This window comes from Peromyscus leucopus, chromosome 8b (assembly GCF_004664715.2).
Source record: "Peromyscus leucopus breed LL Stock chromosome 8b, UCI_PerLeu_2.1, whole genome shotgun sequence".
In the NCBI taxonomy this organism is placed as follows: domain Eukaryota; kingdom Metazoa; phylum Chordata; class Mammalia; order Rodentia; family Cricetidae; genus Peromyscus; species Peromyscus leucopus.
Genome location: NC_051086.1, coordinates 101,751,558 through 101,764,629, shown reverse-complemented (window position 1 = coordinate 101,764,629; position 13,072 = coordinate 101,751,558). Strand labels below are relative to the sequence as shown.

At 55.7% G+C, this 13,072-nt stretch overlaps 1 protein-coding gene across 7 annotated transcripts in view; it reads right to left on the bottom strand.

Moving 5' to 3' along the window:
- Positions 1-561: 561 nt before the first annotated feature.
- The window catches only part of Septin9 (septin 9), a 217,609-nt gene continuing 205,098 nt past the window's right edge, over positions 562-13,072 (bottom strand). For all 7 annotated transcript variants that reach the window (XM_037201313.1, XM_037201314.1, XM_028892540.2 and 4 more), the window contains 9 exons: positions 12,692-12,883; positions 11,389-11,517; positions 10,851-10,932; positions 10,317-10,454; positions 8,502-8,619; positions 7,010-7,105; positions 6,751-6,847; positions 3,325-3,376; positions 562-2,365 (listed from right to left, as the gene is read on the bottom strand). In XM_037201313.1, coding sequence (XP_037057208.1) covers positions 2,230-2,365; positions 3,325-3,376; positions 6,751-6,847; positions 7,010-7,105; positions 8,502-8,619; positions 10,317-10,454; positions 10,851-10,932; positions 11,389-11,517; positions 12,692-12,883 — 1,040 coding nt within the window. In that variant the 3' untranslated portion in view covers positions 562-2,229. The remainder of the gene's footprint in view (positions 2,366-3,324; positions 3,377-6,750; positions 6,848-7,009; positions 7,106-8,501; positions 8,620-10,316; positions 10,455-10,850; positions 10,933-11,388; positions 11,518-12,691; positions 12,884-13,072) is intronic.

The window sequence follows — 13,072 nt, the reverse complement described above, 5'->3', positions numbered from 1 at the left end:
AGACTGGATGGAGCAGGGTCATGCCAACACCTGGTCTGAGGCTTCCAGAGCTATGGGAATGTAGACAGATTCTGTTGTTCTAGGGAGCCTGGTTTGTGGTCATTTGTCGCAGGAGCTGCAGGACGTCAGAGCACACAGAGGAGCCAGGGCCAGGGCTCCTCCCTTCTTCCCATCCCAGCTGGCTCAGCCAGGCCCCTGGAACCACACATGGTTTAGTTCTCTTTGAATAACGTTATTGTAAATGGCCAGTTCATAGGGCCTAACATAGTACAATTTAGATTTGTATTCATGTGTATATGTGTGCCCGCCACATGTGTACAGGTACCAGGAGAGGCCAGCAGAGGGCGCCAGATCCCCTTGGAGCTCGATTACAGGTGGTTGTGACCCACCTGAATGATGCTGTTAACTGAGTCATCTGGAAGAGCACTTTTCACCATGGGGCCACTGGTTCTGCAAGTCTGGATTCAGGGTCCCACATAGCTCCATCTCTTCCGGCAGGAGCCTCGAATGCTAATGGACCACACACGTCCCGAGGCAAGAGAACCCACTGCCACTCTAGACTGTATTTGAAACATTTATTTCAGGAAATACATTTCAACACTTTGTTATTTATACAAAAAGAGACACCCCTACCCCAGGAGCCCCCCAGCGAAAGGCCATGTGGAACAGCCTGGCAGGACGAACAGTTTTCATGAGGCATGACATCACCCTGCTGACATGGGCTGCTGCTAAGTCCCCAGGGACACTGGGGCTGGAAAGGCCAAGGTGCCCTGGGTCCAGCATGCTAGAGATTTCCTTCAAAGTCCTGATTTTGGCAAAAGAACTTGGCAAGCTGGCAAGCGAACTGTTCAGCTGCAGGGCTCAATGAGGGGCCTTCCACACTTGGGAGGGGGAGCAGACACCCAATGCAGGGTGCAATGTGTACCCCTCATCCGTCTGCACCCCCCCCACACACTGTACTTCTAGGCTGCAAGAAGCTAGCCTGGGGTCTGTAGAGGCACCTCCCCCAAGCGGGTCCAACCTGTCTACACTCACCACACTCCTCCCAGAGACGGGACAGGAATGGCGGGCAAGCAGAAAGGGCATGGCTTTGGTCAGCTGTGCATCGATGGTCCCTAATGGATCCCTCTGAGAGAAGAGGAGGGAGCCTGGCTCTGCTGTGAAGCCTCGCCCTGTGGTCTGCCTATCCATCTCTGACTCTCTCATCTCTCCGTCCTTGGGGGTATAATTCTGGGACACAGGGGTCCAGGCACATGTAGACAGCAAAATGGTCAGGTTTTCCTGGTTCCTACCCAGCTTGAGCCTGGGCAGTATGTGTGTAGGGGTGGGGCGGGGCAACTGGGTGACAATGTAACCAGAGCATCTTGGGCCAGAGGACCAGACATACACCTTCCCTGGCACCTGGCAGGGCAGCTCCCATGTACCGCTCCACCTTCCTTCCATGGCTTCCTCCCTCCACTCCACCAAGTCTGCTCTGACCTCGCTAGGACTGGGCGGGGGTGGGGTGCATCTTTCATGCTGTCTTGATAAAGTCCGGTGCAGTAGCAGTGTCTACAGCACACGGGAGGAGGTCGAGGGCAGGGAGAAAAGAACTCCCGCTCCCCAGCTTTGCATCCCAGGGACACCTGGGAAGAGGGACTGGCTCTCGCGGATCAAGGCACTTTCTGCTCTGCGCCAGGCTTAGGGAGAAGGGGCACGGCTGTCACTATGTCTACGCGATTGGCAACTTTGGTTGTGGATGTCTCTAGTTTCCTTGGGGAGCGGGCAGCTGAGGGCGTGGTCCACAATGACAGATGGGGCTCCAGGACCACCTGGCCAGCTCCATCCTCCCCGGGGCGCGGCCTGTTTTTGAGGCTGTGGCCATGGGGACTTGTGGCTTAATGGGCTCCTCCGCAACCCCCCAGGACCTGGTCCCCACAGGCTTCAGCTCAAAACTCAGAGGGCAGGGATGCACAGCTCTTCTAAGCCCTCAGGGGCTGAGCCCAGTCCAGCCTTCTGAGCATGGAGAGGGAGGGCCCAGAGGCGGGCCCAGGCCGTAGCCCCGCCCACCTTGCTGCTGCATCCAATAAGAGCACAGCTGGGAGATAAGCCCTCTCTTGTTACTGGGCAGAGTGTGGAAAGAGGAGGAGGCGGGTGACAAATGGAGACAATTATATAAAATAAGACAGGGTAGGTGGGTGGGCCAGGGAGGATGAGAAGATTTGGGGGCAGGGGTCCAGGGGCGGGCATCTACATCTCCTGGGCTTCTGACTCCTTCTCCTCGACCCCGTTGGCCATGGCGCTGTTGCCTTCGTTGAGGCGTTTCACACGGTAGGCTTCGAAGTGGATGCTGCTGGTGATGTCCTTGATATTCTGCATGTGCGTCCTGCAGGGGGTGTGGCCAGTGTGGGGTGACCTCAGCCTGCCTGGGGTCACAACTACCTGCCCTCCCTCCCGGCCCTTAGAGGCAGCCTGCAGGCTCTTTGGTGTACACAGAGCAGGACCAGGCAGTCTGCCCTCTGGTGACTCCAGACCCTCTGTGGGCTCTAACCCATACCTCCTTCTCTCTGTGTCCATGCTGTGGCTAGTCAGGGGCCTGGGGCCTGCACAAGGATGCAGACTGAGCACTAACAACACAAGCTCGGAAGGTTCCCCTCCCCCCCCCCCCCATCAGCAGGCAGGACTGGAGTATCTATGCTCCAATGCGGAAGTTCAGACTGTGGCCAGCAGGAGGCAGCAGGTGACCACCGTCCCCAGAGCTGTCCACCCTGCCATGCCTAGCTCGTTTTTTTTTTCTAGTTTCCTTTTGCAGGTGGGAGCCAGGGCCTTAAGCCTGCCAGGCAAGGTTACCACTGACCCCCACAGCAGACTACCACTCCCCTTTACTTTGGAAAGGGAAGCTGGAAGGGCGAGGAGTCCCAAAGGTGGTAAGGTTTGCTCTTAGAAGCCCGAACCCAGGTCCCTTGCCCTGCATCTCCCCCCCATTAGCATATTTTAGTTATACAAAATAATGGGGTTCATTATGATATTTTTCTTTTGTTTGTTTTGAGATAGATAGCCCAGGCTGTGCCCTTAGGGCCACAGCTGAATCCAGGGCGGGGACAGGAATTCAGCCCTTCTCATCCTGGTGACCTCAGAAGGCTAGAAAGAATTCCCATTTCCTCATTCACCCACAAGAGGGTTTTGTTTTGTTTCCAGCTCTAGACAATGGGCTTCAGAGGTGTTCCCGCTAACCCTAGCTCTGACAACAAGCAGCTGCTGTGGAGGTGGGAGCCTCTGCCCACCAATCTGCCACTACCACCCAGATCTGGCCCTCCCCAGGGGCCTTCAGAGCCGATGACTTACCTAATGAGGAGATCCCGCAGGTAGGCGAATTCACAGTGAGTGGTATTCTCAACTGAGGAAAAGAGAAGGATGCTCAATGTCCTGTCAGAAGGAAGTCCTCCTCCCCCATCCAGCAATGCCAACAGCTTCCAGAAAGCCCCACCCACTTGTGGGTGGGGGAGAGAAGGGTATGTGATTGACAGCTACTCAGCTAGTTTTGGAGTCACCTGGGAGACACACTTCTAGTGTGTCTATGAGGGTGCATCCAGAGAGGTCCAGCTGAGGGAAGACCCACCCTGACAGTGGGCAGCATCATCCCGTGGGCTGGGGTTTTCTGGATGAATAAAAGGAGAAAGTGAGCTGAATTCAGCACTCACTTATCTCTGCTTCCTGACTGTGGATGCCATGTGATCAACTGCCTCTTGTCAAGCTACCGTGAATCCCCACCATGATGGACTGCACCCCTGGAACTGTGAGCGTTCCTGCTTGGGTGAATCTTGGCTTCTCTGACGCAGTTTCCCATAACATGGGCTAACGGCTCAGTGGATACGGGCATTTGCTGCCAGCTCAACACCTGAGTTTGATTCCCAGAACCACATGGTAGGAGAGAATCGACTCTTGCAAGTTGTCCTCTGCCTTCCACATGTGTGTTCTGGCACGTACAAAACTGCTTCCCCCAATAAAATAAATAAGTTAATAAATAAATGTAAAAAGAAATTTACGAGGGAGAATGGCATGGTTCATGCCTCGGGGGCACGAAAGGACCAAGTGAACTAACAGTGTAATTGGACTTTGTGAGGCTTTTGACTACATTATGCTCAAGGAACAAATAGCTTTCCATCCCCCAGGCAGTATTTCGGCCAGCTTCCAAGGATGGAACAGATGGTGTATGCCAAGGAGGAGGAAAGGAGTGGGCACAACTGGATACAGCTTGTTCAGTTATGGACTCACAGGGTGCGTGCGTGCGTGTCCGTCCGTCCCTGATAGGAACTCCTACCATGTTCTGGTAAGTCCCCGGGGTCCTCATAAGAAGGCCACTGGATGTGGGAGCCAGGGGAGCACCTTTACCGGTTCACACAGGCTGTGTGCACCTTCAACTGTGAGCAATCATCTAACCTGGTTAATTAACTTCCTGACGATTTCTCATGGAGTGTATGCAGTACCCACGTTGGCCACCAGAGGTCAGAAGAGACACGCCAATAGCCCATGCATCTCAGATGTGGACTCTTACCCCAAAACTGTCCTCACTTCAAACCATGCCTTGCACATTTGGGGAGGGATGCAAAGAGGATGAGCAGAGACAGGAAGGAGGGACTGAGGGAAACAAAGCTGAGGACAAGCTTTTGACCTCTGGGTCACCTCTGGGGTCATCGTCTGCCACAGAGAAGCATGCTACAGAAAGCCACAGGCGCCTAAAGCACCCAGGGCATATTTAGAAAACATCCCCACAGCAGCCCACCTGGAAGACCCACATGGACGGCACAGGAGGTCCTCAGTGCTCCCCTCAGAAAGACCAGGTAACAACTCCTGACTCCAGAGGCTCCAGTGCAGGGCTGCATGTGGAGCCGAAATCACTGCCCAGTCTGGAGCCCTGGCTGTCCATTCATTCTGTTCTCACAGCCCCCTTTCCCTCCCTAGTTCTCCTTTGACCTCACTGTCGGATGGATGATACTGAATCCTGGATCCTCCTGCCTCCACTTCTAATGCTAAGATCACAGATGGGGATCGGCCAACCTGGTTTATGTGGTACAGAGCATGGTTAAGTACAGAACTCAGTTAAGGCTAGGCAAGCACTCTACAGAACTTGTCTCTCTAACTCAGCAGTTCTCAATCTGTGGGTCACAACTCTTTGGGGGTCAAATGACCCCTTCACAGGAGTCACCTAAGGCCACCGGAAAACACAGATATTTACATTAGGATTCCTTTATAACCAGTAGCAAAATTACGGTTATAAAGCAGCAATGAAAATAATTGTGGTTGGGGGTCAGCACGTCATGAGGAACTGCATTAAAGGGTCCAGCATTAGGAAGGTTGAGAACCACTGCTCTAACTCCTCTCTGAAAAGGGATGAGTAAAGGGACCTGGAGAACTGAAAGGGTTAAATGATAATCCACTAAATGGGGGAGGGTCCTGAGCGGATGCCTCCAAGTTCACAGCCAGGAACACCATCACCAGATTCTTAGATAAACTGATCCCCAAAGAGCTCTAGCAGACCTGGTGTGGTGTGTACCCCCGTAACCCCAGCACTGGTGTGGTGTGTTCCCTCTGTAATCCCAGAGCTGGTGTGGTGTGTACCCCTGTAATCCCAGCACTGGTGTGGTGTGTACCCCTGTAATCCCAGCACTGGTGTGGTGTGTACCCCTGTAACCCCAGAGCTGGTGTGGTGTGTACCCCTGTAACCCCAGCACTGGTGTGGTGTGTACCCCTGTAATCCCAGCACTGGTGTGGTGTGTACCCCTGTAACCCCAGCACTGGTGTGGTGTGTACCCCTGTAATCCCAGAGCTGGTGTGGTGTGTACCCCTGTAATCCCAGCACTGGTGTGGTGTGTACCCCTGTAACCCCAGCACTGGTGTGGTGTGTACCCCTGTAACTCCAGAGCTGGTGTGGTGTGTACCCCTGTAATCCCAGAGCTGGTGTGGTGTGTACCCCTGTAATCCCAGCACTGGTGTGGTGTGTACCCCTGTAATCCCAGCACTGGTGTGGTGTGTACCCCTGTAACTCCAGAGCTGGTGTGGTGTGTACCCCTGTAACCCCAGCACTGGTATGGTGTGTACCCCTGTAACCCCAGAGCTGGTGTGGTGTGTACCCCTGTAACCCCAGCACTGGTGTGGTGTGTACCCCTGTAACCCCAGCACTGGTGTGGTGTGTACCCCTGTAACCCCAGCACTCAGGAGGCCAAGGCAGAAGGACTTGAGTGCCAGATCATCCCAGCCTACAGAGTAAGCCCAAAACGAACCAGAAGAACAGCCCTAACCATCCGGAACATCTCACATCACCTAGACCTCAGGGCACAGCCCTCATTTATAAAATGTGCAGACTGAGGCTCTGGAGAATTGGGACTCACCCCAACTCACAGAGCCTCAACTTTCTGCTCCTCTGCGGGGCCTTTCGACCACACTGGTCCCAAGGAACAAACCGGGTTTTTATCTTCCGGCAGCTCTGTCCTTCCCCATCCTCCACTCCACTGAGGAGAGGAAGAGCCGAAAGAAAGGCCCTGGGACCATCCCACCTGGGGCTGACCTGGACCCCAGAGAAGACCAGAGTCCCGGCCCTCAGTACTTGGGACAAAGTAACTAAGTCTTGACAAAGTAATTAAGTTCAAGGACACAGGTGCCCTCCACAGTCAGTGTCCTTCCAAGGGGGAAGAAACCCTGCCCACAGTGCAGCGGATGAGCGTCCACGCTCAACGACAGGTCGAGACAGTGTGGCAGGTCAGCAGCCGGTACCTTCAATGGTGCCCCACTTGGTCTTCCTTCCCAGGATCCTCTTGCCATTGACTTGATACTCATGGTCACTGCCCACCACAGCAAATGGGATCATCTCCTGGAGAAGGCAGAAGAATTAGCTGCACGTACTCCTGGGCCTTGAACCTGGAAAACTGCAGGCCTTGGCTCAGGAGGACCAGGGCTGGACACGTGGACACCCATCCTTTTCTAGCCATCCCCCCCACCGCCCCCACCACCCAGCACCTGGTGACCCACTCACCCGGAACTTCTCATTCACCAGCCGGTCCTCTGAATCCTCATCAAACTCCTTCTGGGGGTACACATCAATGCCATTGGACAGTAGGTCTGCGGTAATCTGGGGGACACAGAGGTGTGGTTCCTGAATCAGGCTAGCAGCCATCAGGCGCTCGAGCCATGAACCCCTACAAAGGCAGGCTCTGAGTGGCCCTGCCCTGAGAATATCTCATTTTTTGTAAAGATTCATTTTATTTTTATTTCATGTGTACTAGTGTTTGCCCAAATGTATGCGTGTGCACCACATGCATGCCCAGTGCCCATAGAAGCCAGAAGAGGGCATGTGAGTCCCCTGGAACTCGTGAGCTGCCTGTGGGTGCCAGGAATGGAACCAGGGTCCTCTACAAGAGCAGTCAGTGCTCTTAACCCCTGAGCCATCTCTCCAGGCCCCCCCACCACTCTTTGAGGAGACAAAGTCTCCAGCTCAGGCTGGCCTCAAACTGGCTAGGTAACCAAGGACAACCTTGAACTCCCGATCCTCCTGCCTCTGCCTCCCAAGTGTTGGTGTTACAGGTGTGTGCACCACACCCAAGTTGATGTAGTGCTGAAGATCCAACCTGAGCCTTCTGTGTGCTGGGCAAGCTCTCTTCCACCTGAGCTACAACCCACTGAGCCTCGAGTTCTGGTACCTCTGCACTAAGAAGGGGCTCACCTGGCCTGAGGGGCCCCGCGATCACTGTCCCGAGAATCTCCCCATCACTACCCTCCACCCCCTAAAATAACTCAGGATTGCTGAGTCCTCTTTCTTAAAACCCTCTAGGGATTAGCATGGCTCCTTCTTGCAGCCTGCTGAAATGCTCTCCACCTTGACGACAGCCTAGGTAGTTGACAGTCGATAGAGGACATCCCAGGGGACAGCTGTCTCGTTTGCCCTAGCAGATCCAGGCTCTCACACCCTGGAGAGCTTTCTGGTCTCTGGCAGATGCAACCCCCAACTACCCTTCCCTGTGCATGCTGGGAAAATCCCCATACATGGCCTGGGGTGGAAGCCCTGGGAGCCTCTGGAATTGGATTTGGGGCCTCACAACCCCAGGCTGGAGCTCCCAGGAGGCTCTGAAGTATGGCCTTGTTCAGAAGAGGCCCAGGACTCTATGCAGATGCCCACAGGGGCACCCCACCACCCAGCCAGCAGTGGCCTCGACCATGGCAGAAGAGAAAGCCACCGAGGCAGACAGGCCCTTCAGCTTTCTTTCCCACCTCATAAAACCCAGGTGTGCTGGGTCCGACGGCTCTGAGACATTTGCCTCTGCTTGGGTTACTCCAAAAGCTACTGAGGCTGCTGGAAATGGGGGTCCCCAGCAGCCACCCAGGCCAGGGGCTTCCCCAGTGCTGGACACATGCTGTGAAGGACGGAAGGGTGACTTTCCTATCCTGTATCCCCTGAGCTGGACAGGGGCCGTAACTTGTCTGGGCAGTCCTCGAGGGAGCGGGGGCCGGACAGGGGCCGTGCATCCTACCCGTTGTTTGAAGTAGACCCTCTCCTCCAGGGTCAGCGTGTCAGCCTTGGCGATGACTGGGACGATGTTGACCACCTTGCTTAGGCGCTTCATGAATTCAATGTCCAGGGGTCTAAGCCTGAAACGGAACAGTACAAAGGAGACTCAGTGCAGGGACCCTGGCCTCAGGTCTCACCGTGGAGGCCACGTTGGTAGAGGGGCAAGGCTGGGACTCGGAAGGGTGCAAGGTGAATGCTCCCCTATTGAGCTGAGGTTGGAGAGCCGGAGTGAAGCTGGTTCTAAGTCCCCTCACCCACAACGGCCACTAGGAGCCCAACGGGCCCTGGATACTGCCCACAGAGTGACTTGGCTCACATCACTGTCACGCCTTGGGGCTTCCAGTGTCGGGGCGAAGTGGGAGACATCGTCCAGAAGCTCTGGGCCCTGGGACAGGCTAACTGTCCCCCAGGTCAGCTTGGCTCCAGAGAGCCAGGATCTGATGCAGGGAGCAGGGAGGAGGCTGGCAGAACCCAAGTGTGGGCATTATTTTCCCACTGAAACTGCATTTTCTCCATAGTGAATTGTCAGGCCCAGACAGCCTGTGGGAAGCGAAGCTGCAGGCGGAGGTCTGAGCGAAGACGGCCATAAGCCACTGCTGTCCCTGGGGACTGAGCGTCAGGGGAAGGGAACTGGGCGAGGTGCCCAGCTGGGACCCTAGCCCAGAGGATCACCACTGGGGGCGCGCCCTCAGCTGTCCCCACTGAAGCCATGTCGGCCCTGTCTCCTGCTGTAAGTCCTGGCCTTGCCCCAGGCTGTGCTTGGAGTAGCTGCAGAAACCCAACTGAGCAGCCCCACGTGAGGAGACCTGATGGCACCCCCTGCCATGACGGGCTCTGGTTGGCCCCACAGGAAGATGGTCACTACTGGCAAGCTCAGATACCCATATTTGGATTTTTCCACCCAGACCCCAGTGAGCCTTATGGCATCCAGACAGGGTGCAAGATGCAAGGTCCCCTCAAAGCCTCGGCTCTTACAGCCAGGGATGAGCCTGGAACAGCCTGGAGTGCAGATTCCAGGCGCTGTGGCCAGGAGGCACCAAAGCTGGGAGGCCTCAACAAGCCACCTCCAGCTCCTACCGCCTACACAGCAACTGGCCGGGGCCCCACATGGAGTCAGGACAAGTGACAAGGGTGTCCAGCAGGGAGGGGAGCGGCCTCTATGTACTGGGGACAGAGGAGATTCACAGGGAGCCAAGAACCCTGGTCACTGAGACCATCCCGAGTCCCCCTGCCCTGGGGGAGGGAAACTCTGACAGGCACCTGGTGCTCCCACACCTCGCAGGCCCCGGGAGCATCTCTGGCGAGGACAGGCAATGGCTGAGGCATAGAAGACAGAGCACACTCATTATTTCCTGTGTCTCACACAGCAAAGTTCCCCCGTGGCCAAGGAGGTAAGAGCACCCCCCCAGACGTGGAGAAAGTCACGTGACTGGAGTGCACTCACACCCGCATAGCCTGAGAGCCTCATTCCATCTGCAGAGCCTGCCTACCAGACTCCAGAATATCCCCGCCTGCCAGTCCTCAGCTCTCTGGATAAAGAAAAGAAAGCCGGACAGGCAGGAAAACACCCAGTCCAGAGGTCACAGAGACCCTCTACGGACGCAGACACCCACATCACAGCTGCTGACATGGTCCTGACTCAGTGTCCTGTCCCACTCGCCCCCACCCTGTGCCTGTGCCCAGGGGCTGGGCGGACAGAATCCTCCTGCATGCAGCCCCACCAGTGTTGGAAATGAGAGCTCCCACCATCGAGACAAAGGCCCCGAAGGGGACGTACGAGTGGCCGGTGGCTGGGATGAAGTAGAGGCAGCAGTGGACTCGTGTGTCGGGGATGCGCTTCTTCCGGTTGATGTTGACCTCCTCCTGCAGGTACTTCTCATACTGATCGTTGATGAACTTCATAATAGGCTGCCAGCTGCATGGAGATCCGGGTTAGCCAGGACCTGGGACCCCTTCTGCCCGTGCTGGGGACGTGTCCTTTCTAAGCCCCCAACCCCCCATGGCAGGCTAATTCCCAGAACTGGCTTGGCACCCAGCCTCCTGACTTCATACAGGAATGATTAGCTGTTGCAAAGAGAAGCCAGCCTTATCTCAGAGTCTTTTGCTTATATTCCCCATGCTGGTCTTTGTCCTGGGGTGGGAGGGCATGATTCCCAGGTGACCCCATTTTGATCTAGAACATTAGACCCCAAATGCATGGCTGTAGGGTTTGGAGAGGTCTTATCTGGATATCTGACCTCAGGTGGTATCCCAGAGCCCCAAGCCCAGTGGGGCTCTCCCACCTGAAGGAAGCTTCCTCAAGGTCACCTACCAATTTTCATTGTTGATGTGGTCTCCAAAGCCTGGAGTGTCGATCACTGTCAGCTTCATCCGGACCCCCTTCTCCTCGATATCTGCACAAACCACAGCACCCCAAGTCAGAAGGGTCACCCAAGCCCTCAGGATGCCTGACCAGCCTGGGGTGTCCCAGGCTGGGCTGTGATGACAGCTGAGGTGATGCCAGGCAGAAAGCCACCTCTTTTAGAGAAGTTTGGGATGATGCCTCAGCCTGGTGGGGCCCAGACCATTCCTCCTCAGTCTCAGTGTACACAGAGGGGTCACGGTGACCTCTCTAGTGGGATGCCCTTGACCCCTGTTCCCAGCCTCAGCCCCGCTTCCATGGAACTGACCATGGGTAATGGACTTGATCATCTCTAATCATCTTGGGGATGGCCTTGACCCCTGTTCCCAGCCTCAGCCCCCACTCCCATAGAACTGACCATGGGTAATGGACTTGATCATCTCTAATCATCTTGGGGATGCCCTTGACCCCTGTTCCCAGCCTCAGCCCCGACTCCCATAGAACTGACCATGGGTAATAGACTTGATTTCAATCGTCTTGGGGATGCGTTCCTCCGAGGTGGGCTGCACTGACTTCCGGCTGATTTTGGACTTGAAGAGAGTGTTGATTAAGGTCGACTTCCCGAGGCCACTCTGCCCTGGAGAGAGAAGAGGAGGCGGGTTGGCAGGCTCTCCATGGGCACACAGCTCATGGCTACGCCACACTGAGTCCACTGGGCTCAGAGCATCCTTAGACAGCCCACCGGGGCTTCACCTCCTCAAAGTCCAGGGCTGAGTTTAAACCCACACTCTGTGGCTCTGGGGCTTGGCCAGAGCGCATTCTTGGCCCTAGAGAAGCCACCCAAAGCAGGAAGAGACACCGAGACTCCTGAGGAATGGGTCCAGACAGCTGCCGAGGAGAATGATGGCCCCCCAAACAGATGTCGGTTGTCTGTGAATCTGGGCAGAGCAGACACACATAGACACAGGTCCCCAGACAAACCCCTGCAGTGGGGTATCCACCAGACTCTACTTGGTTTAGGACGTCAGCCTATGGGAGGCATTTACCCAGATGCCACCCTGGAGAGTCAGCAGAGTCCTGTTCTGAGAGTGAAAAACTAATCATAGACCAGGTATGGAGGTGCACGTCTTTAATCCCAGCACTCAGGAGGCAGGCAAGATCTCTGTGAGTTCAAGGCAGGCCTAGTCTACATAACCAAGTTCCAGCCTAGTCATATAGAGAAACCCTATCTCTAAATTAATAAACACACAAACAAATAAAATTGCAGATGCACCTTTCACAGAGTTACTGAGAGGACCTCATGTGTGGGGCTCAAGGGGCTTCTGAGCTGGTCCATTCAGGTCACACTAATTATCAACCTACCATTGGCGACTTCTAGCTCTCCAAGGCCACAGGAGGGAGAAAGTGGCTATACACCCCACTTCCTGGATGAGCCTTCAGGAAGCCTCCAGCCAGGCCTGGGGTATGAGGGCTGAGTCCCACTCAGGCCCGTAGGCCAGGACTTGGGGCAATAACCAGGGGACACTCAGCAGAGCTGAGAGCTGGAGGCCACTGTCACAGGTCACAGAGGGCTAACACAGGTAGCAGCCCTCGGAGGAGTCACCGGTGGATGTGGTCCCTTCTCCCAGCACAAGCACCCGTATCCGGCATCTCATTCCAATTGTCCTTTAGGTGAGAGCTCTCCTCCCACTTTCCAGTGGGGAAGACAGCTTGAGAGCGGCTTGGGTGCTGGGACTGAGGCAGGTCCCCTGCACGGGCCTGGAGTGGCAACATGGTCACGTGGCGGGCGGGCAGAGGTCTCCAACACTCACCAACCACCATGATGTTAAACTCGAAGCCCTGTTTCATAGCCTTCCTGCGCATCTGCTCCAGGATGGAGTCGATCCCCACGTAGCCAAAGTCCACGGGGGCCTTCTCGTTCCGTGACGCGGGCGCCTGCTTGAGCATGGCATCTCTAGGGCTGTCAGCCATGTCGCCAACACTGCCGGGAGCCACCTCGGAGCCTGGGGAGGGAGAAACAGAGACATCAGAACGGGGTTTGTGGGCAGCCTACTCTCAGATGGGAAACCAAGTCTGCAGAGCTCAGCGACTTGCCCAAGAAACTCCTGTGGGACACCTCAGAACTTAGGTCCCCTGTACGGTATCGTCCAACAGGCCCACACCCCTCAGCCACCCGCCTCTCAGGGCTGTCC